This window comes from Caretta caretta, chromosome 7 (genome assembly GCF_965140235.1).
Source record: "Caretta caretta isolate rCarCar2 chromosome 7, rCarCar1.hap1, whole genome shotgun sequence".
NCBI classification, from domain to species: Eukaryota; Metazoa; Chordata; order Testudines; family Cheloniidae; genus Caretta; species Caretta caretta.
Window position 1 is genome coordinate 65,822,640 of NC_134212.1, and position 20,882 is coordinate 65,843,521.

The window sequence follows — 20,882 nt, forward strand, 5'->3', positions numbered from 1 at the left end:
AAGGTAAAAGACAAGTCTAAAGGTGTTTTCCTTTGTATGTGTCTCTCTCCTCCCAAAGAGGAGAGCAATTCAAAAAACAAAACAAAAAAACCAACGAAACACACAAAATTCTTGTCTACCCTGTTTACTCTAGTGATTGGAGAACTGGACTGTGACCCAGTCAGCATTAAGCAGTTGATCAATTGAGAGGGAAATTGTTTTTCCTTTTTCATTCAGACAATAAAAAGCTTTGGGTTTGTTTTTGTATTTTAACCACTCCTATCTAAATCAAATGCCCTATAAGCAGTTGGAAGAGTTAATCTGTTTGTTAAAAATGAAACGCCCTGCTTCTTCAATTAAGAGTTGAGCAAGCTCCCAAACCACAACATAGTCCTCCCTGAAAATGCCCAGGAGGGAAGACCAGCCTGGACATTCCTGATATTTTAAGGTAAACAAGTGGCTTTACAACAATAAAAACTTCAGGCCTTCTTTAACTCCCAAAGTAAGCAGCAAGAAAGAAAAAAAAAAAAAAAGGATATACAACTCCATTTTCCACACCACCACACACAGACCCTTGCACATCACCTCGGTCATAAACATAAAGGGAAGGCTAACCACCTTTAAATCCCTCCTGGCCAGAGGAAAAAACCCTTTCACCTGTAAAGGGTTAAGAAGCTAGGATAACCTCGCTGGCACCTGACCAAAATGACCAATGAGGAGACAAGATACTTTCAAAGCTCGAGGGGCGGAGAAACAAAGATTCTCTGTCTGTGTGTGGCTTTTGCCGGGACCAGAGCAGGAATGCAGGTCAGGACTCCTGTAAAGGGCTAATAAGCAATCTAGTTAGATATACATTAGATTCTGTTTTGTTTAAATGGCTGATAAAATAAGCTGTGCTGAATGAAATGTATTCCAGTTTTTGTGTCTTTTTGTAACTTAAGGTTTTGCCTAGAGGGATTCTCTCTGGTTTGAATCTGATTACCCTGGAAGGTATTTACCATCCTGATTTTACAGAGGTGATGCTTTTACTTTTTCTTCAATTAAAATTCTTCTTTTAAGAACCTGATTGCTTTTTCATTGTTCTTAAGATCCAAGGGTTTGGGTCTGTGTTCACCTGTGCAAATTGGTGAAGATTTTTATCAAGCCTTCCCCAGGAAAGGTGGTGAAGGGTTTGGGAGGATTTTGGGGGGAAAGACGTTTCCAAGCGGGCTCTTTCCCTGTTATATATTTGTTAGACGCTTTGTGGTGGCAGCAATAAAGTCCAGGGGCAAAAGGTAAAATAGTTTGTACCTTGGGGAAGTTTTAACCTAAGCTGGTAAAAATAAGCTTAGGGGGGTTTTCATGCAGGTCCCCACATCTCTACCCTAGAGTTCAGAGTGGGGAAGGAACTTTGACAACCTCCAAGACACAGCATTCCGCTCTGTAGGATCTTAGGGCATGTCTACACTTACCTCCAGAGTGATCGATCCAGCGGGGATCGATTTAGATAAATCAACCGCTGAGCGCTCTCCCGTCAACTCTGGTGGAGTACCAGACCGAGAAGAGTCGACATGGGAGTGTCAGCAGTCCACCTACCGCAGTGAAAACACAGCGGTAAGTAGATCTAAGTACGTCGACTTCAGCTACATTATTCACGTCGCTGATGTTACATAACTTGGATCGATTCCCCCCCACTCAGTATAGACCAGGCCTAACTGTTCATTAGTCTCTCTCGAAGAGTCACTGAAAAATACAAAGCGATTCAAACAAAAAGGTTAACAGGTCAAAAACAACGTAGAAGAGAGGCTTTTACCTGAGTAGGGGAGAAAGGAGGAAAAACAAAACTAACAAAAGAAAATCTGTGAGCATCCCAATAAGCTCCATTTAGAGAAGTCACTGACATATGACCATGCCCCTTGTTCTGTGAGAAGATGCAAGAGGCAAAGGGGACCTGGAATCACAAAAATAAGGCCAAAAGACCAGAACCCCAAGAGAGTGCAAAGGCAGATGGTGCATTCAGGTTTTTCATAACTACTTGTTCTTAAGGACTTTCATTTTTATTTCACCAAGAGGAAAACTGAAAGATTTAGAGAAAATGGGAGAAAGAAAGCTGTACATGGGAAAACAGACACAGGTAAGTGATAGGCAGACATGGAAGGAAAGTTGACTTAAGAGAACAGAAGCAGCAAGGGAATAGTAATTTTCAATTTGGATTGTTAAAGTGTGGTGATCATATATATAGTAAGCAAACATTTGTATATGTTAGCGTTTATGAGCAGTGACAACATCTTTACTGACAAAAACAAAACCGTAAGTGGAAAACATCGACATTGAAGGGCTCTGGGATTTTAGTGCATTGATATTTTAATAGAACATAGTTTACCAATGATTCTAGAATTCCAACTAAATTTTTACTACTATTTAGATTGTACACCCTTTTGGGTAGGGCCTGGGTCTTCCGCTGTGTTCAGAAAGTGCCTAGCATATTTTGAGAACTACGGTAGAACTTCACAGTTATATGAAGCGACCCACCAACCACACACCTCATTTGGAATGGGAAGTATACAATCAGGCAGCATCAGAGACAAAAAAAAGAAAAAGAAAAAAGAAAAAAAAGCAGCAGCAAATACAGTACAGTATGGTGTTAAACGTAAACTACTAAAAAAAAAATAAAGGGAAAGTTTTAAAAAATTGACAAATTAAGGAAACTGCGTCTGTGCTTGGTTCATTTAAATTAAGATGGTTAAAAGCAGCAACCTGATCCTGAAAACACTTGTGCACATGAATAAATTGGAACTACTGACATGAGTGAGGTTAAGTGCATGCATAAGTGTCTGCAGGATAAGGGGTTAAGTTTATATGAGCCAATAAGCCAGGCTGGTGAACAGGAGAGAGTGGACAGACAGGAGGGGTTAGAGTATCCAATTCATATTGCTGTTCAGATTAACAACTCATGGTGGTTCAGTTAAGGTTTTTATATTAAGTTTGTATAAAAAAATAGACTAATAAATATGGTGAACATTCTCAACTGGCTAACTATGAAAGAGCCAGTTAGAATATGGCTTCAGAAGGCCCATTTGGGGATTTTCAGTTTTTGTCATCTTACCTACAAAAGAAATCTCTTTCTATAAATCTAACAAGTAGGAATTTACAGCAGGTATGTCAAAATTTGCCAGAGTAGGACCCCGGAACCTCTCCCTCTGCTGCCCTGCCAACAAAAATCTGTATTGTCTTTACATTCTCCCCTGCTTTGTTTCCCTAGCTACAGGCCTAGTTACATGCATGGAAAGCCTGCTGAATTAGACCATAATGTCTCATTTCAAATTCAGCTCCTTATCGGCTGACTTTTTAAAAACAAGTCAAGATTTTCTAAAACAATCATAATTATCTAGAGGAAGCCAATTATGCTACACATGAGTGAGTTACAGCAGAAGTCAAGCCTGGGTCCATTTCATTAACTTCTTAAAATACTTATATAATTTAAATGTATAGGGTCTGTTCTTGCCCTCACTCATCAACTGGAAATGGAAAGGGCCTTTCAGATGTAATACTTTATCCTTTGCCTACTGTATCTTAAACATTCATTTACAAGAGACAAAGCCTGCAAGAACTTCCACCCCAATTATTGGCCCCTCCACTCGATAGGCCCCTCTGCAAAAAGTAGCACATCTGTATGGGTGAAGGGTTGCAGGAATAAGAGATGCCGCTGGCTCTGCAGCCTATTGCCAACTTCTTTCCAATTCTGAAAATGTTCCTTTTCTCCCAGCACAGGGTATGACCATGGCCACAATATTGTAAACCATCCCTAGCTTGTAGTAATTCCCATCATGAAGTTGATGCTGAGAAGGGTTAGCAGTAACTAATACCACCCGAGGGTGGGACCTGGGATCAGTGTATAGCTGTCTTTAGGCTTAGGAACAGTTTAGATACACCAGGCCTTTGCACAAATAGCTCTAGCTTCCAAAAAGCTGTGGTTTTCAGGAGCCAAACCCCCACTTGCAGTTACATGAGAGGGCTTGGGAGGAGGCAGGTGGGAAGGAAGAAAAGTGAGAGAGGGAGAGGAAGAGCATTGTACTACCTCAGATGGAGAAGCTCAATCAGCACAAACTTGCTGACTTCTTCTCCCCTGCATCAGAAAGATTCAGGCCTATTATCAAGGGCATTTACCAAAACATCCCCCCCCCCCCCCCCCGCCCCAACCTGCCAGCTGTATTTTGATTTTGAAAAGTGGGTCACAGCTCGTGCTTCCAAATGATTACGATTAGTCATCATGGAAAATCCCAGAGCAGCCTAAAATAATGCTCCATCTTAATTTATTACTGAAGCTTTCACAACTATTTTTAACATGAGTAATCCCCATAGGTTTTATCAATACTGCAGAAAATCTGTACAAGGAGAAGATTCATAATAAAGCATGCACAGTAATTATCAAGAGAGCATTTAGAGAAAAGCTTGGCAACAGATTACTATTTTACTTTAGCGGCCAAAATGCGATAGGCACTGTGTGAACATATAGGAAGAGACAAAATCCACGTCCCCAAGCGCTTACAGTATAACAGGTGTAAGAAGGAAGGGGAAAGAGGGATACAACATACAAGCAAATGCTCAGGATTACTGCCACGTCTAGTTAGCTTTTGGGTAAGTTGGGGATTTTTTTAAGTATGTCATAACAACATCAAGAAGCAAAAATAGAGTGAGGGGAAAGATGAAAATAGGAGCAAGGGAGTAGGAAGATTAATGGCTGTAAAGGGAAGAAAGAAACTGGAGGGGAAGGGAGCTTTAGGCTGGATAGTAGCTGGAAGAGGTCAGAGCAGACAGCGGAGAGAAAAGAATACTCAGAGTTCAAACTGCAGAACCCAGTCTGCTGACATCCCTTGTATAGCCACTACTCCCAGGGGCTTGTTCTGACCCCATACTGTTCTCCACTAAGTCCAGAAGACCAGGAAAGAGGCTAGAACTATAGTCTGATACCTCTGGAATGAGAGTCGCCTGCCAGAGTCTAGGTCGGTCTGCAGGAGGGGTCACTGCAGCCTTTAATAAGTTCACATGAAAACACAATGTAACCCAGAGGAGCGAAGACATTCTAATATCTACATTACTGACTGAAAACCGAGGAAGGCAATCCTTACTTGCAACACAACCACCACAAATGGTTCCACGGGTGATTCATTTCCCTTACTGATTTGGAGCATTCTTTTTAGAAACAGTGAATTTTCACTATGCATTCTAGGATGGTCACTGCTGGATAAGCATCACAGCAAATGCCCAGCTGAAAAGAAGCTTTCAACAATCTTATTAAACTTATTAACTGTATTTTTACTTAGTAGTTCCCTAGGTATTTGTAAGTTACTAAGTAGCAAATTTCCTTCTTTGAGCTTGGGAGACCACTTCCAAGCAGCTACAACTTTATATTTCTTTGGGGATACCCCTTTGGACATACTTCTTGCTTCTCTCAAAATATCTGTGTAATCTGAGCAGGCATTCAGAATTTGAGAACAGCAAGAAACCAGAAGGTTGCTACCAAGCTGGCTGGGAAATACCTGGCCAGTCTCACTCACCACCCCCCAAAAGAGCAAAGGCTCTCAGTGCCCACCACAAAGCAGTCTTTTCTGAATGCTGCCTAAGCAACTGTAGGAGTAACTGCATGACTTCTGAGCTACGTAGTTTAAAGAATTCTGCAATAGGGTTTGTGAAGTTTATCTGATACCTACTAACTAGATGGAAAAATACCTGTGCTGCCCCACATATCCCACTCCTTCCATTTCCAGGGAATAAAAACATTATGCACTGTTTATTGTTACACTCAACTGTATTTATTTGCAACATATACTTCTCAAATTTATCTCTTCACTTCTCCACCTCTCTTCATTGTCACAGTGCATGTTTTCATCATCTGATGCGTCTTTCCTTCTCTCTCAGTCCACCCATCTTATCTCTTCCTCCTCCTTCCCCTACAGTATGTCCTCCACCACTTCTTTTGCCTATCCTCCCAAATCTCTCTCTCAGTCACTTCCTCTCAAATCTTCCATCCACATATTTACTTACTCATTCACTGGTTCCTCTGGCTCTCTGCTCCCCACTCTGCTTCTGGATAAAGAACGCTGACTTGGGGGTCTATCTCCAGCATCCCTTTGGAGAAGGAGTCAATCACTTCAGAGCTACTCTGTCCTCTCGTTTACCACTACCCTCTGGAGAAGTGGCTCCCAGCCCCTCTGCTCACTAACTCTATTCACAAAGCAGCAAGAGAGTGGAAAGACATTAAAAAAATAAATTACAGTAATCCACAAAAAGATCACTGGGTGGCTCACGGTGAGAAGTTATTTACTCATTTTTTGAAATTGACTGCATTAAGTTGACAATGTCCCTCTAAAGCTAAAACAAGAAGTTTCCATTTTACCTCCATTTTTTGTACACTTATAGATTTCTAAATTTTACCTGTTGGATTGGAGGTAACACTTGGTCTCTGCCCAAAGATGGTTAAAAAAATTTAATAATTCAACATTGAGTAACTCTCTTCAGTTGTTTTTTGAATTAGGTTTACAAAATTATCCCCTATCACCTTAGAGAAACTCACAAATGAGTGAATGGTTGAATTTCACCCCAGTCCTGAAAACACTTAAGCACATCCTGTCATTAAGCACATGTGTAACTTTACTTACACAACAAGTCCCACTGGCTTTCAGTGCTTGCTGGTCTCAAGACTTGTTACGTACAGGCCTTAATCAGTAGTATGAAACACAGTACTGGAAGTGTGTACTAAAAACTTCCATATGTTATTAGCTGCAAAGGTAAAGATAGATGCATACACACTTCACCACCTAAAGCAGTTGTTTGGTTACAAGAATTTACCAGTCCAGCTGCTAAAGGAAAAGGAAACTGTGAACGTGGCAAGCTTAACAGCTTTAAAGCCAGGTGTACTGGGGCTTTTAAGTTCAGCAAGCTGTTTTAGCTCTGTAATATGGAGATTAGGGCACCTTTTAACTCTACAAGCCCATTAACTCAGCAGCAAAGAACTTACAAGCTGAGCAACCTAAATAGATCCGGACTGTTTCCTTTTCCCCCCTAGAAAACCATGGAAATGAAGCACAAAAAACTGGCATTTATATATCAAGCACTCCAAAGCCAAGAAGTTTCACAAGGTATCCTTTCTCCCTCAGTGCTAACTTAGCAGCTACATTATTTGTAGTGTTTTTATTTCTGTTTTGCTTGTTAGACTCAAACTTTCATATACTGTTTGCTAATAACATAAAATACATATGGATGTGTAACATATCCAAGAATATTGTTAAATAAACTTTTTGAAGTTTATCTGATTTCACAACATTAATGTTGCAACATTAATATTGCCCCAATTCACTAAGATACTTAAGCATGCAAGTAGTCTTGCACTTATTAAGCCATTTAATACACCATTAAAAGGGAGAAATCTATACTATTAAGATATGCAACTACTAAATGATTAAAAGTACCTTGCCAAGTCAGCTACTTAATTAAAACTCATAAGTTCATAGAGGCAGATAAAAATGTGCAAAAATATAGGCAGAACAACTGATAAATAGCTTAAAAGAAAGAATTAGCACTCAAAAGTTCAGTTTGATTTTAAAATGAAAAAAAATTGATTTTCAAATGGACATTTTCAAAAAGTTAATGTAAATAATTTGTATAGCAAGGATCCATCTGCCCAGATCTTTTAATTATCCTCTCCAGTCTTGGGAGGTACATTAAAATTTAATATAATGTAGAAGTATTAATTGAAATAATGTATTAGCATATCTTAATACTGTAATTTTCTTCCTTTATTATCTTAAATTAATTTCTAAAGGGAGATACCATAAGAACTATATGGTGCCTGTATTATCACTAAGCAAAATAAAACATGTAGCACTGAGTTTGTGTTGATTTTGCTTTGTCAGAATATTCTTTCTTGTCAGTTTGCAGTCAGTTTATTAACCTTGTCATGCACAATGCTCTAAAATTAAAACCATGTCCTAATACAACACAATATCACAATACTAAATTTAGAAGAATATGCACAGGGAACTTTTAAAAAAATCAGAATGACCAATCATCATTCACAATGTAAGATGCACATGTGCAACATGTATTCAAATCTTAACAACTGCTGAGCTAGGAAAAATGCTATAAAGAAAAGCAAGCTCCCTGTAAAGCAAATACATCATGATCCATGTTAAAAGTCCTTTAGCAATTACTAGAACTCCCAATCTCTCCCTAAAGCATTCAGAACAGCTGTTTACTGGTCTGCAGCCTATATCTAAGGGGACCACAAAAGGCCGTCGTTACCATAGAATGGTGGTTTTCCATCTGTGGACCTCTGGAGGTCCACAGACCATGCCTAAGATTTCCAAAGGTGTCCACACCTCCATTTGAAATATTTTAGGGTTTCACAAATGAAAAAATGTTGAAAGCCACTGCAATACACCAATAGATTGGTAATCTCACTGACACCGGGCAAGTGGGACCAGTGCCAGGTTTACAATGGTGCCAGTGGCACCATGGTACTGGGCCCATGCTCAGAAGTGGCCCCAGCCTGTTCCACTTGCACTGCGCCCTAAGATCCCACCAGCCAGCTGGCTCCCCCCAGCCCACCCACAGGCAGGTCAAGGGCTCTTCTCCACCCCCGGCCCCACCCGCCAGCTCCTCTCTGGCCCTGGCTGGACCCAGTGCACCTCCCGCTCCAGGCAGTCTCTGCTTCCCACCACCTGTGGGGCCCCACCGGTCTCCCCGGAGCTGAGCTGTCTGGGACTGGTGCAGAAGCCTGGACAGTCATGGCCAGTTGGGGGGATGGACAGTGTGGGGGCCTCAGTTGCGCCCCTTCAGGCAAGTGGGTCCTGAGGGAACCTGGCTGGGGCAGACCCTGGCCTGGCAGATCGCACCACTCCTGAGGGGCCGGAGCAATTCCCCCCCGCCCCGCCCCCGGGACCAGCCCTGGCTGCACTGCTAGCTCAGGCTGGAAGACACAGTCACCTCCCAGCAGGGCTGGTGAGTGTTGCCAGGAGGCATGGCATGGGGGAGTGGGCTGTGAAGGGGCAGGGAAGATGTATGTGTTGGGGCACCAGGGAGTGGGGGTTCTGTGTGGGGTGCTGGGCTGTTGTGGTGCGGTTGTGGGCAGGGGGGCGCTGGGCAGGGGTACTGCAGTGCGGGGTGCTGTGCATTTGTGGAGAGGGTCTCACGGGGGGCACTTCACATAGCAGGTCCAGAGGGCTATGGACATAGGGTGTTGGGGAGGGGCGTTAGTGTTGGTTGGGGGGGCGGGCAGCTGTGTGGTGTGGCATGGGACCTCCATCCCCAAGGGGAAGGGGCATGCTGGCAGCACAGGGCCAGATGGGCCGCAATGCATCTGTCAACGTTCTGTTTGTAAACAATACCCTTGTACTGGGTGGATGGAGCAGGGCCGCCCCTGCCATGCCATGCCCCATTGTCCCTGGCTAGCCCCTCACTCTGGGGACTGACCTCCCCATGCCATGCTCCATTGCCTTCATGGGGGCCCACAAAAGGTTAATCTGGCCCTGAGTAGGACAGATATGTCTAGAACTTCTATCAATATTGATATGCCTTACTTGCTTAAGACACTCTCCTCACAAAGAAAAATAGACCCCCCAAATTTGATAATGTAAGCAGTCTGCTGCATATTACTTTAACCTCCAACAAGCATTCAAGATATATACTGCAGATAAATCTTGCCTCTGCCAAACAAGCCTATAATTTAATTGTGCTTGTCCTAAATTCCTTCATTAACCAAACTCTAAATAGTAACTTCAAAAACTAATTCAGGCCTTAGATTAAAATTAAATGAACACTTAGCTTAGGCCCAGTAATTAGTTTTTACCTCACTTTTAAATATTAGCATTTTACAAAATGGATTAATAGAACTGTTTTCACTAATTACTTCTTAAATTTTGTACACTTTAAACCATGCCTCCTTCAGTATTTGCTACCCAAACAGTGCAGCAACTCAACCTACATAAGAACAAGAAAATATCCACAGCAGCAGAAGTGCAAAAAGGTGGCCAGGTGGCCGCTATTAAAGATTAACTCCTTTTCTGTAATATATTCAGTATGCAAGTGAAAATTTAGGTCCTGATCCTGCAAAAATGTTTCTAAGCGCTTAACTTTATGCATGAGTTAGTCCCACTGACTCCAATAAAACTCTTCAGGCATGCGCTGTTAAGCACACTCCAGGATCAGGACCTTAATCTTTTAACACACACTACAACTGTCTCTGTTAAAGTTACTTTAATAATCTCTTCTGTACTAACTTGTAAAAACATGTCAGTTTCAATTAGATGAAAATTTTAATTCAAAAAAGGTATAAGCCTTTACTGTCAAAAACTAAAATGTTTTGAAATGTATCTGTCAACCTGAAAATCTAATTTTACATACTAGGTGTACCACGGGTATATTCTTACTAATATTAGCCTCATGAGTTCACGTAGAAAGAAACTAATTAATTTTGCCCATTAATTTCAAATGCCCCTCCCTTGGGATCTCAGTATTGACACTTCCTAGATCTTACTTTCAGTTTATTAAACACAGTATCATCACACAGAGTGGATACATCCACTCCATTTTAAAATTTTGTTCTCAAGTCTAAGGAATTCCAATAGTCCAGTACCATCAGTTCAGTAAATGCAGCTTCCAAACAAGACCATATTGAGCATTAATCATATAAAATATTATGGGTCCTTTTCTGCAAAGCACTGCGTGCCCTCAACTCCCACTGATGTCAGACCACACAATATTATAAGTCCTGAGGTCCATTGTTCCTGTGAACAATGATATACATTTATTAGAGGAGACATAATATATAGTGATGTTAAAAAAAGAAATCACATTTTCTATGTTTATTATAAACTCTTATGGCTGACGGAATTAAAATAAAAGTGTGGTGCATATTATAAAGTATGACTGTGTATATTATAAAAGCACATCCATAAATATTTTCCAGGTGAAACAGGCAAGTTTAAAAGTCTGATTTGAAGACAGTTTGCTTCAATTTTCCTAAGAAAATCATATGGTTTACATGAGCCAGGAAGCACCTCCCACGGCTAGTTTCCTCACTGTAAACAGGTAAGTCACCCTGGCAAAATCCACCTCTGATATAAAAAAAGCTTTTTCCTTATTGTCAAATGTTAACAACAGCCATTATAAAACAGCCCCAGCACATTACTCTAACACATGCATATTCTTTAAAGCCAATCTACAATACAGCCTTGAAATTTAGATAAACTGTAGTAGTGTTAATTTGGAGGAACAGCTGCATTCATAAGGCCTCAATAGTGCCAACTTCATCTTTTTTTTTCTCCTTTTCTTTTCTTTCTTTTTTTTTTTTTAAAAAAAGAATCTCTGATATCGTCCTAATTGGGTTTTGTTGGTGGCTTTGATAACAGCTCCCCAACCTGAAGCAAATACTCACCAGCAACCACATACCACACAACAGAACCACTAACCCAGGAACCTATCCTTGCAACAAAGCCTGTTGCCAACTGTGCCCACATATCTATTCAGAGGACACCATCACAGGGCCTAATAACATCAGCCACACTATCAGAGGCTCGTTCACCTGCACATCCACCAATGTGATATATGCCATCATGTGCCAGCAATGCCTCTCTGCCATGTACATTGGTCAAACTGGACAGTCTCTACGTAAAAGAATAAATGGACACAAATCAGATGTCAAGAATTATAACATTCATAAACCAGTCGGAGAACACTTCAATCTCTCTGGTCATGCGATTACAGACATGAAAGTTGCGATATTACAACAAAAAACTTCAAAACCAGACTCCAGTGAGAGACTGTTGAATTGGAATTCATTTGCAAATTGGATACAATTAACTTAGGCTTGAATAGAGACTGGGAGTGGCGAAGTCATTATGCAAGGTAACCTATTTCCCCTTGTCCCCCCCCCCCCAGACATTCTTGTTAAACCCTGGATTTGTGCTGGAAATGGCCCACCTTGATTATCATACACATTGTAAGGAGAGTGAGCAGGAGAGTGGGGTGGGGGGAGAGAAAACCTTTTGAAGTGGTAAACACCCATTTTTTCATGCTTTGTGTGTATAAAAAGATCTTCTACACTTTCCACAGTATGCATCCGATGAAGTGAGCTGTAGCTCACGAAAGCTTATGCTCAAATAAATTGGTTAGTCTCTAAGGTGCCACAAGTACTCCTTTTCTTTTTGATAAACTAGGAAGTTTACTCTCAAAATTCTCATCTCCATCTGGCTGAACAATAAAACAAGTTTTCTCTCTCCTCTCTCCCAACAAATACAAGTTACTATAATATAGACCCAAACTAATCTGTATTCAAATAGGACCACTAGTTAAAACATTTGCCATTCTCTTCAAACAGGTAAATACAAAAAAATCTCCATGTTTTATTAGGCCAACACAGTTCAATCAATCTGCAACAGAAACAATTTCACAGCTGCAACTAGTCACAAAACTTTAACTGTTTAACAACATTAACTTGAGTGGAGTTTACAAACAACAGACAGTGTACAAAACAACACTATGGAAACAGCTTAGTCTTCACTGATCCCAGGTTTCCAGAGACTGGAATAGTAATAATGAAAGCATGAATGAAATAATTATATAACTGCTTTGGGAAGGTAATGCAAGGTACTGTAAATGCTAACGCTGTTACTGTTACTTGGGAACAAGCAGCAGCACATCTTCCTAAAGATGGGGAACAAGGTTGGGAGCAAAAAGGCAGACCAAAATAAACCCTCAAACCTAAAGCCTGAAGAAAATATAAGCAATAAAAGGCTAGGACCCAGACACTCAAAGGTATTTAGGCACTTAGCTCCCATTGATCCTAACTACCTTTAAGTATCCAGGCTTAGGTGTTTTCACCGTTTAATTTAGAGTGGTCTCTCCAAAAGTGCTCCTTGCAGACCTCCTTCTTCTCCCATTTCTTAATATTAGCAGTGTGGCCTTGTGGCCAAGAATCGGGCTGGGCTTCAGGAGACTTGGGTTTGATTTCCTGCTCTGCCACTGACCTGCTGGGCAAGTCACTCGATCTCCCTGTCTATTTCCCTATCTGTAAAACGGGGATAAGAACTCCGAGGTCTCCGGATGAACAGCACCACAGGATTATTACTATTGACTTAAAGGGGTGGTAAAACTAAGCCAATACGGACAGGTTTCAGAGTAACAGCCGTGTTAGTCTGTATTCGCAAAAAGAAAAGGAGTACTTGTGGCACCTTAGAGACTAACCAATGTATTTGAGCATGAGCTTTCGTGAGCTACAGCTCACTGAAGTGAGCTGTAGCTCACGAAAGCTCATGCTCAAATACATTGGTTAGTCTCTAAGGTGCCACAAGTACTCCTTTTCTTTAAGCCAATACTGGGCATCTGTCTACATCTCATCCCGAATGTTCTTCCTCCTGCCTTAAGAAAGTCAGGATGGTGAAAGACAGAGACCGGTTTCCACCCAAACCATTCGCCTATCCCCAGCCAAAAAAAACAATTGTCATCTTGGTAGCAACCCCCTCCCCCAGCCCTAAGAGGGCATCCAGAAAACACCCCCACCCCAAAAGGCACCCAGGCAGCGAGTCCCTTACCCCCTGGCCCCGAAGAGTACACCTGGGCACCGTCCGGCACACAACACAGGCGGGAAGCTCCGCTCCCTCGCCCCGCGGAAGTGCAGCAAGGCAGCAACCGCTCCCCGGTGCCAATGCCGGTCCCTCTCCCCTACCACCGGACACTCACCGGCAGTCTCCCCGGGCGGCGCCCCCGCCACCCCGTTCAGGTAGAGGATCGAGAGCAGGTGAGGCTGCGTTTTCTCCAGGGCCACCCGCAGGTCTTGGAAATGATCCCGATCCTTGGCCAGCAGCAGCTGGATGAGCAGGTCGGCCTTGCTGGCGACCCCCGTTCCCCCTCCGGCGGCTTCCTGCAGCTCGAGCAGGTCGCGGGGGCTCAAGGTGCCAGCAGCCTCCAGCAGCTCGATCACTTTGTCCACCTCGGTCATGGAGTGGGCCAGGCTCTGGCGGCACTGAGCGAGCAGCTCCTTGTGCTTGGGCTCCATGGCCGCTGCGGGCGAGGCAGGGCAGCCAGCCGCCAAACTTTGTCCTCCCCCCGAGGAGCACCGGGCTGCCCTCCCCCGCACTGCAGGCGGGCAAAGCCACCCGCGGCTCGGTGCGCCCGGGGAGATGCTGCGGCGGCGCCTCCCCCTTCCTGCCCCAGCGGGCACCCCCCGGGCAGCTCCGCGTCTCCCCCGCCTCTGACTGCTCCGGGGGCTGAGCGCCGGACAGAGGCGGCAGGCTCCTCTCCCCCGGGACAGATCCGGGCTCAGGCAGGGGCTGTGGCTCTTCTTCCCCCCGCGATAGCTGACACCCGCAGCGCCGCCCGGCCGCCCAACTTACCCGCGGCCGCCTCCCCGCTCTCCGCCGGGCAGACGCCGCCTGGGGCAGGCGCTGGGGATAAAGGCGGCCGCTCCCCTTGCAGTTGCCACCCCCTAGTCCCGAGCCGCGGCTCGAACCCTTCCCCTCCCCCTGGCTACAGGCTGGGGGCCGTGGGGCAAGGAGGGGACTGCCGGGGGCCAGGCGGCTTCAGCGCCGAGCGCCTCCTCGCACCCGCAGCCATGTTGGTTGCGCGGGGCCGCTGGCCGCCCCACGGCAAGGCTGCAGCCATGCCTCTCCCCGCTCCCCCCAGCTCATGCTCCTCGCCGCCCCCGCCGCCGCAGGAGAACGCGCCCCCGGGGCCCGCCCAGCGCCAGGGGGACTGAGGCCGGCCAGGCCAGCGCCCGCTCCTCAGCGGCGGCTGCTCCCTGCTGCGCTCCTCCCAGCCCTATGCTGGGCTCCCCGGCTAAGTTTCCCCCCCTCTGCTCCCCGCAGCCTCCTCCGCCATAGCCCGGCGGCAGCGGCTGCGCTCGCCTCCGCTCCGCGGCCTCCACCCGGCTGTCAATCAGGGGCTCCCCGCCAGGCCATGTACGGGCAGAGGAGGCGGGGCTCCGGCGGCAGCTTCTGCCTCTCCCCGGGGCGGGGCACCTAGCGCCGGGGAAAGGGAGGAGGCGTGCTCCTAACTCCTCTCCTTCCCCACCGCCAGGAGCCCAGATGCTGGGGAGCCTCGCTCCCCCCTGCTGAGAGAGTGCCCCAGCCTCGGGGACGGGAGACATTGAGCTCTTCCCCCCTTTCCTCCTCTCTGGCTGGGACATCGGTTCCAGAGGAAGGGGAACTAGACACCTCCCCTCTGGCTGGGAGACCAGTTCCTGAGAGATAGGAGACCACCTCACCAGGGAGATTCAAGCCTATTTTCCACTGATTGCATCCGATGAAGTGAGCTGTAGCTCACGAATACTTATGCTCAGATAAATTTGTTAGTCGCTAAAGTGCCACAAGTCCTCCTTTTCTTTTTGCGGCTACAGAGTAACAGAGCTGCTACTCTGAAATCTATCACCAGGGAAAGAGGATCTGCTCCACAGCCCCACAATGCACCCCCCGCACCGCTGGGATCTCCTCTCATGGGCGGAGAGGGGAAAAGCAGTCAGCTGAAGGGATGGTGGGTTCTCTCTTCATCCCCTTGCCCAGGGATCGGATAGCAGGCATGGCTTACATAAGCAGGAAGTATCAGGAAGTAGCCGTGTTAGTCTGTATCCACAAAAACAACAAGGAGCCTGGTGGCACCTTAAAGACTAACAGATTTCTTTGGGCATAAGCTTTTGTGGGTAAAAGACCCACTTCTTCAGAAGCAGGGAATTCTGTCTCCCTGCCTGAGAGATTGGGGTGGGAGGGCCCTCATATTTTATTGTTTCTCCCCATGCTGGAGCTAAATACAAACAGATAAATATTTTTTTTTGTAATGTGTATTAGTTAATATCATCTGGACAGATCCACATGGCCAGCTGGTATATTACAGTATGCCTTGGCCACTCAGAACTTCACAGTGACAGAGCAAACTACTCCAACAGGCTAAGCTCCACCTTACAGTAAAGAAGAAACTCCATTAGCAACTGACCAGTTCTTACTCTACATAGTAGAGAGTCATGGTGTACACATGCCCACCCCTTCATTACAGTATAATTCTTGCTTTTTGTTTGGTCCTTCATCGAGAAGGAATCAGAAAGATTACATTTGGGTGGAGAAAAAATTCTTCCAATTCATTTCCTCCTCTTTCCCCCTCCCACACCCTACAAAAAAAAAGGATGCATAGAGAAGATGGGGGATAATACCAAAGTAAAACGATACAGTGAAATAAACTGTCCATATACTTGAGCCAAAGATGAAAGAAAGGATTTGATTTGAAAAAGAAAAAGGAGTGTAGTCCTACATCCTGCAGTGAATACATTTCAAAAACGAATGACAGAGCAAAGCTGATTGAGGCACTCACAGGACAATGTATGAGATTGTGTGGATATGCCACTGCCATCTACTGGAAAGGCTATGTCACACCTGGTCATAGGCATAACTGACCCGATTTATTAGCCTATTTGGTGACACTATTAATACTGAGAAGTGCAGGAACTGGAATGTCTATTGTGAAAGAAATACTGTGATTACAGGATTTGTTGTTGCTCCAAGTCAGAATAAAACCAAAGATTGTTGACGTTTCCTTGTAAGATAGCATACTCATCACCCATCGCGCCCCCTTCTGTCAGCGTGCAATGGTGCAAGGGGCCCTTGCCTCTGGCACCTCCTGCAGGCCATCTCCCTCCACCATGTCTTCTGTAGCCTGGCCTTCTGGCCAAGTGATATAAAGTTCCCAGGTAAGAAAAGTTCCCAGCGAAACTTCCAAATAACTCTTCCACCCTCCTCGGGCTCTACTGCAGTGTTCTCACTGGCCTTCCCTCAGGGGCTCCCCACAGGAACCTTGTCTGCTCCTGCAGTTGGGCTTGCATTCTCCTTCCTCAGGGGCTGGTATGGGAACCCAGCTCCACCAGCTGCTCTGAGTTCTATCCCAGGGTCCCTGATTAAGCAGCTAGGTCTGCTTCTTCAGATGTGGTGCTCTTTCCCTAGGCCACTTCCTATCTCTAAGCTCACTTGCACTGCTTACGTGCAGCCTGTACTTAACACAGCCTCCTTTTGGTTCTCAGGCCTCTGGCTTCCCCCTTCATCTCTGAACTAAGTAGTCTTCCACCCTCTCAGGCTCCACAAAAGTGCTTTTATTGGCCCTACCTCAAGGCCTTCCCCACAGGACTCTGACCCTGGTCTTTGTGAGTATACCAACCGGCAAAAGAGTCCTTCCTTCTCTGCAATTTCTTTTCCTCTAGATTGAATTCTCCACTTTACTATATAAGTAGTCCTTCCTGATTCCCAGCGGTTGGATTACTGTTCATCATTAAGTTGCCATATCACTAGGGCCAGTGATGAGCCGCCAAAATCTTAACAAGTGGTTCCCTCCTCGCCCCACGAGTGGGTCATTGTCCACCCCCGCCCCCCGGGACTCCTGCCCCATCCAACCCCCTGCGTTCCTTGACGCCTCCCCCAGGACCCATGCTCCATCCACCCCACTCCCCTGTCCCCTGACTGTCCCAGAACTGGGCAGGAGGGTCTCGTGGCCCACCCCACCCCAAGAGCCAGAGGGACCTGCTCGGGGGCAAAGTGGGGAATCCCGGCTGTGCTTACCTGGGGCAGCTCCCAGGAAGCATCCGGCAGGGCCCTCTGGCTCCTAGGGGTGGGGGAGCGTAGCAGGGGGGGAGTAGGGGGAGCCGCTGCTCCCCCCACTGATCACATCAAAAGTGGCACCTTAGGCGCCGACTCCATGGGTGCTCGTGGAACAACCGGTTCTAAAAGGGCTTCTAAATTTAACAACCGGTTCCAGCAAACAGGTACGAACCAGCTCCAGCTCACCACTGACTAGGGCCCTACCCAATTCAGGATCCATTTCAGTTAATTTCACGGTCACAGGATTTTAAAAATTGTAAATTTCATGATTTCATCTATTTAAATCTGAAATTTCACAGTGTTGTAATTGTAGGGGTCTGGACCCAAAAAGGAGTGGGGAGGGGGGGTCGCAAAGTTATTGTAGGGGTGGCTGCAGTACTGTTCCTTCAGAGCTGTGCAGAAACGGTGCAGCAGTAAGGCTGTCATGGTATGGTATTGCCACCCTTACTTCCGTGCTGCTGCTGGCAGAGTGCTGCCTTCAGAGCTGGGCGCCCAGCCACCAGCTGCCGTTCTCCAGCTACCCAGCTCTGAAGGCAACGCAGAAGTAAGGGTGACAATATCTCAAATCCCTAAAATAACCTTGCGACCCTCCCCCCTGCAATTCCCTTTTGGGTCAGGACCCCCAATTCGAGAAACACTGATCTGTAATCTGTATAGTATAGGGTAAAAGCACACAAAAGACCAGATTTCATGGTGGGGGACCAGATTTCACAGTGCATGACGCATTTTTCATGGCCGTGAATTTGGTAGGGCCCTACATATTGCCATCAGCTGGGGGCTAGCTGGTAAGCTGAGCCTGGCTTCTCTTAAAGGGCCAGGCTTCCTGTGACCTTCCTGCAAACCAAAATTTTCTGTAAAAAGTTAATGTTTGGTCAATCAAAACATTCTGTTTTGATAACATTGTTCAATCATTTTATTTTTATTTTATTGTATTAATTTTATATTATAGCTTATGTAAAATAATTAAAACAAAAGTTGTTTCAAACTGAAGCTCTAAAGTCTTGTTCTGACCTCACCGATATATTTTTTCCCCAAAATGAAATTTCATTGCATTTATGACATTCCTGGGGAGCATTTAGATGTAGATGAATCTGCATTTTCAAAGGGAAAAGCTTTCCATCACAAAATTTTCAACCAGCTCTAATTAATACCTTACATTTACATATTATCTGTCAATCCAATGTTGTTATCAGTAATGTCCATACTGCAGGAAATAAAAACCAACCTGTGGCAGCAAGTCTCAGAGCCCAGGTCAACAGACTTGGAATCGGGCTACAGGGCTAAAAATAGAAGTGTAAATATTTCTGCTTGGGCTCTGAAACCTGGAGAGGGAGGTGAGTCTCACAGCCCGAGCAGGAACACCTACACTGCTATTTTAAGTCCTGTAATATGAGCCCAGTTGATCTGGACTTTGAGATTCACTGCTGGGGGAGGGGTTTGCACTCTAGATGTATCCATAGGGATCCACTTCAGTCTTCCATAAAATGCTGCTTGCTATCGGATGAAACATAGCAGCTGTGTAACAGCAATAGTACACAATACTTTAGCCCAAAAGGTGAAGAAATAATAACATTTCCAGGCAGAATATTAGTTATTTAGGACTAGATTCTGATACCATCACTTGAACTAGTAGTACCTTACTTTGCAAAAGCAGCAAAGAGTCCTGTGGCACATAAAAGACTAACAGACGTATTGGAGCATAAGCTTTTGTGGGTAATACCCGCTGCATCTGATGAAGTGGGTATTCACCCACGAAAACTTATGCTCAATATGTCTGTTAGTCTATAAGGTGCCACAGGACTCTTTGCCGCTTTACAGATCCAGACTAACACGGCTACCTCTCTGATACTTACTTTGCAAAAACCTGGTAAAACATGTCATGGGATCTCGAATGACCGTGAGTGGTCACAACCTCAGATTTATATTTTATCTGAAAGACAGCACCTTCCCCAGTGTAGTGCCCCTGACAGCATGCCATGACATTTTATGTAGTTTAGCAAATGGGAGTATTGTCTTGTTATATAAAAACGGTATAACTTGTACTGCCCTTTCCTATACTTGAATTAGTGCAGATAGAAATGGAATCAGAGATTGTGACATTTGTCTTGACTTAAAAGTGACAATGTAATCTTGCAGTATTTAAAAGGACATCCATGTGCTTTTAAATAGTTTCCATTCATGTTTGCGCCATTGTTTGTAATCTACATTTAGGAGTTTGAAAATAAAATGTTTTTCTTTTCTGATTTAGTTTTCATTCTTAGCAAACATATCTATGCTTAGCAAATGGAAATGCACATGGTTGATTTTGTTTACTTCCTTGTTTATACTTCAACATCTTGAATCATCCCTGATAACAGTGTTAAACCCCAAATAAAAATCTTTGTTTGCTAACGATTAAGGTTGTGAAGTGCTACTCCAAACATGTACAATTACACATATTATTTAAAAGAAAACAAAATTAAAAGCTATGGGAAATTGCCCAATAAGGTTAAACATGCAATTCTGACACCAAACCTAATAACTTCATTCATTAAACACACAAACTGCAAATTTCCATCCGTATAAAAACAAAAAACAACAAGGAGTCTGGTGGTACCCTAAAGAATAACAGATTTATTTGGGCGTAAGCTTTCGTGGGTAAAAACCCCACTTCTTCAGAGGAAGTGGGTTTTTTACCCACGAAAGCTTATGCCCAAATAAATCTGTTAGTCTTTAAGATGCCACTGTACTCCTTGTTGTTTTCGTAGATACAGACTAACACGGCTACCCCCTGCTATAAAAGCAAAACAACCTTAACTCTGTCCCAGTAATGATGCCAGCCTACAAAATATATCCTTCCTTAATCCTTGGCATTTTAAAAAGGTTTTACCACTCCCATGCTTCTATCTCCCTTTCATTAGGAACAATAGATGGAGCTAAGACATTATCTGTGATGGTTTCGTCTTAAATTTGTTACTCAAATTCTCTAAGTGATATTTATACAGTAAAAAGTTACTTGATCCATTTGTATAAAAGTTGGACTTTGACCATGGCTAACATGTCTGCTCTTACGAACACACCATAGAATCTCTAATTGCCAAACGAGGTCAGGTTTCAGAGCAGCTGTGTTAGTCTGTATTCGCAAAAAGAAAAGGAGTACTTGTGGCACCTTAGAGACTAACCAATTTATTTGAGCATAAGCTTTCACTTCATCGGATGCAAAGGAGGTCATGATCTCAGATTTATATCTTATCTAAATCGCTTTAGATAAGCTATTACCAATAGGAGAGTGAGTTTATGGGGGGGGGGGGGAAGAAA

The 20,882-nt window shown here is 44.5% G+C and overlaps 1 protein-coding gene across 2 annotated transcripts in view; it reads right to left on the reverse strand.

Annotated features, from left to right (window-relative positions):
• Nucleotides 1–14,646, reverse strand: part of DLG5 (discs large MAGUK scaffold protein 5) — a 186,176-nt gene extending 171,530 nt beyond the window's left edge. The window contains exon 1 of one of the 2 annotated variants that reach the window (XM_048856845.2): nt 13,696–14,646. In XM_048856845.2, coding sequence (XP_048712802.1) covers nt 13,696–14,011 — 316 coding nt within the window. In that variant the 5' untranslated portion in view covers nt 14,012–14,646. The remainder of the gene's footprint in view (nt 1–13,695) is intronic. The other variant, XM_048856846.2, reaches the window with a different exon arrangement.
• Between the last annotated feature and the right edge of the window lie 6,236 nt (nt 14,647–20,882).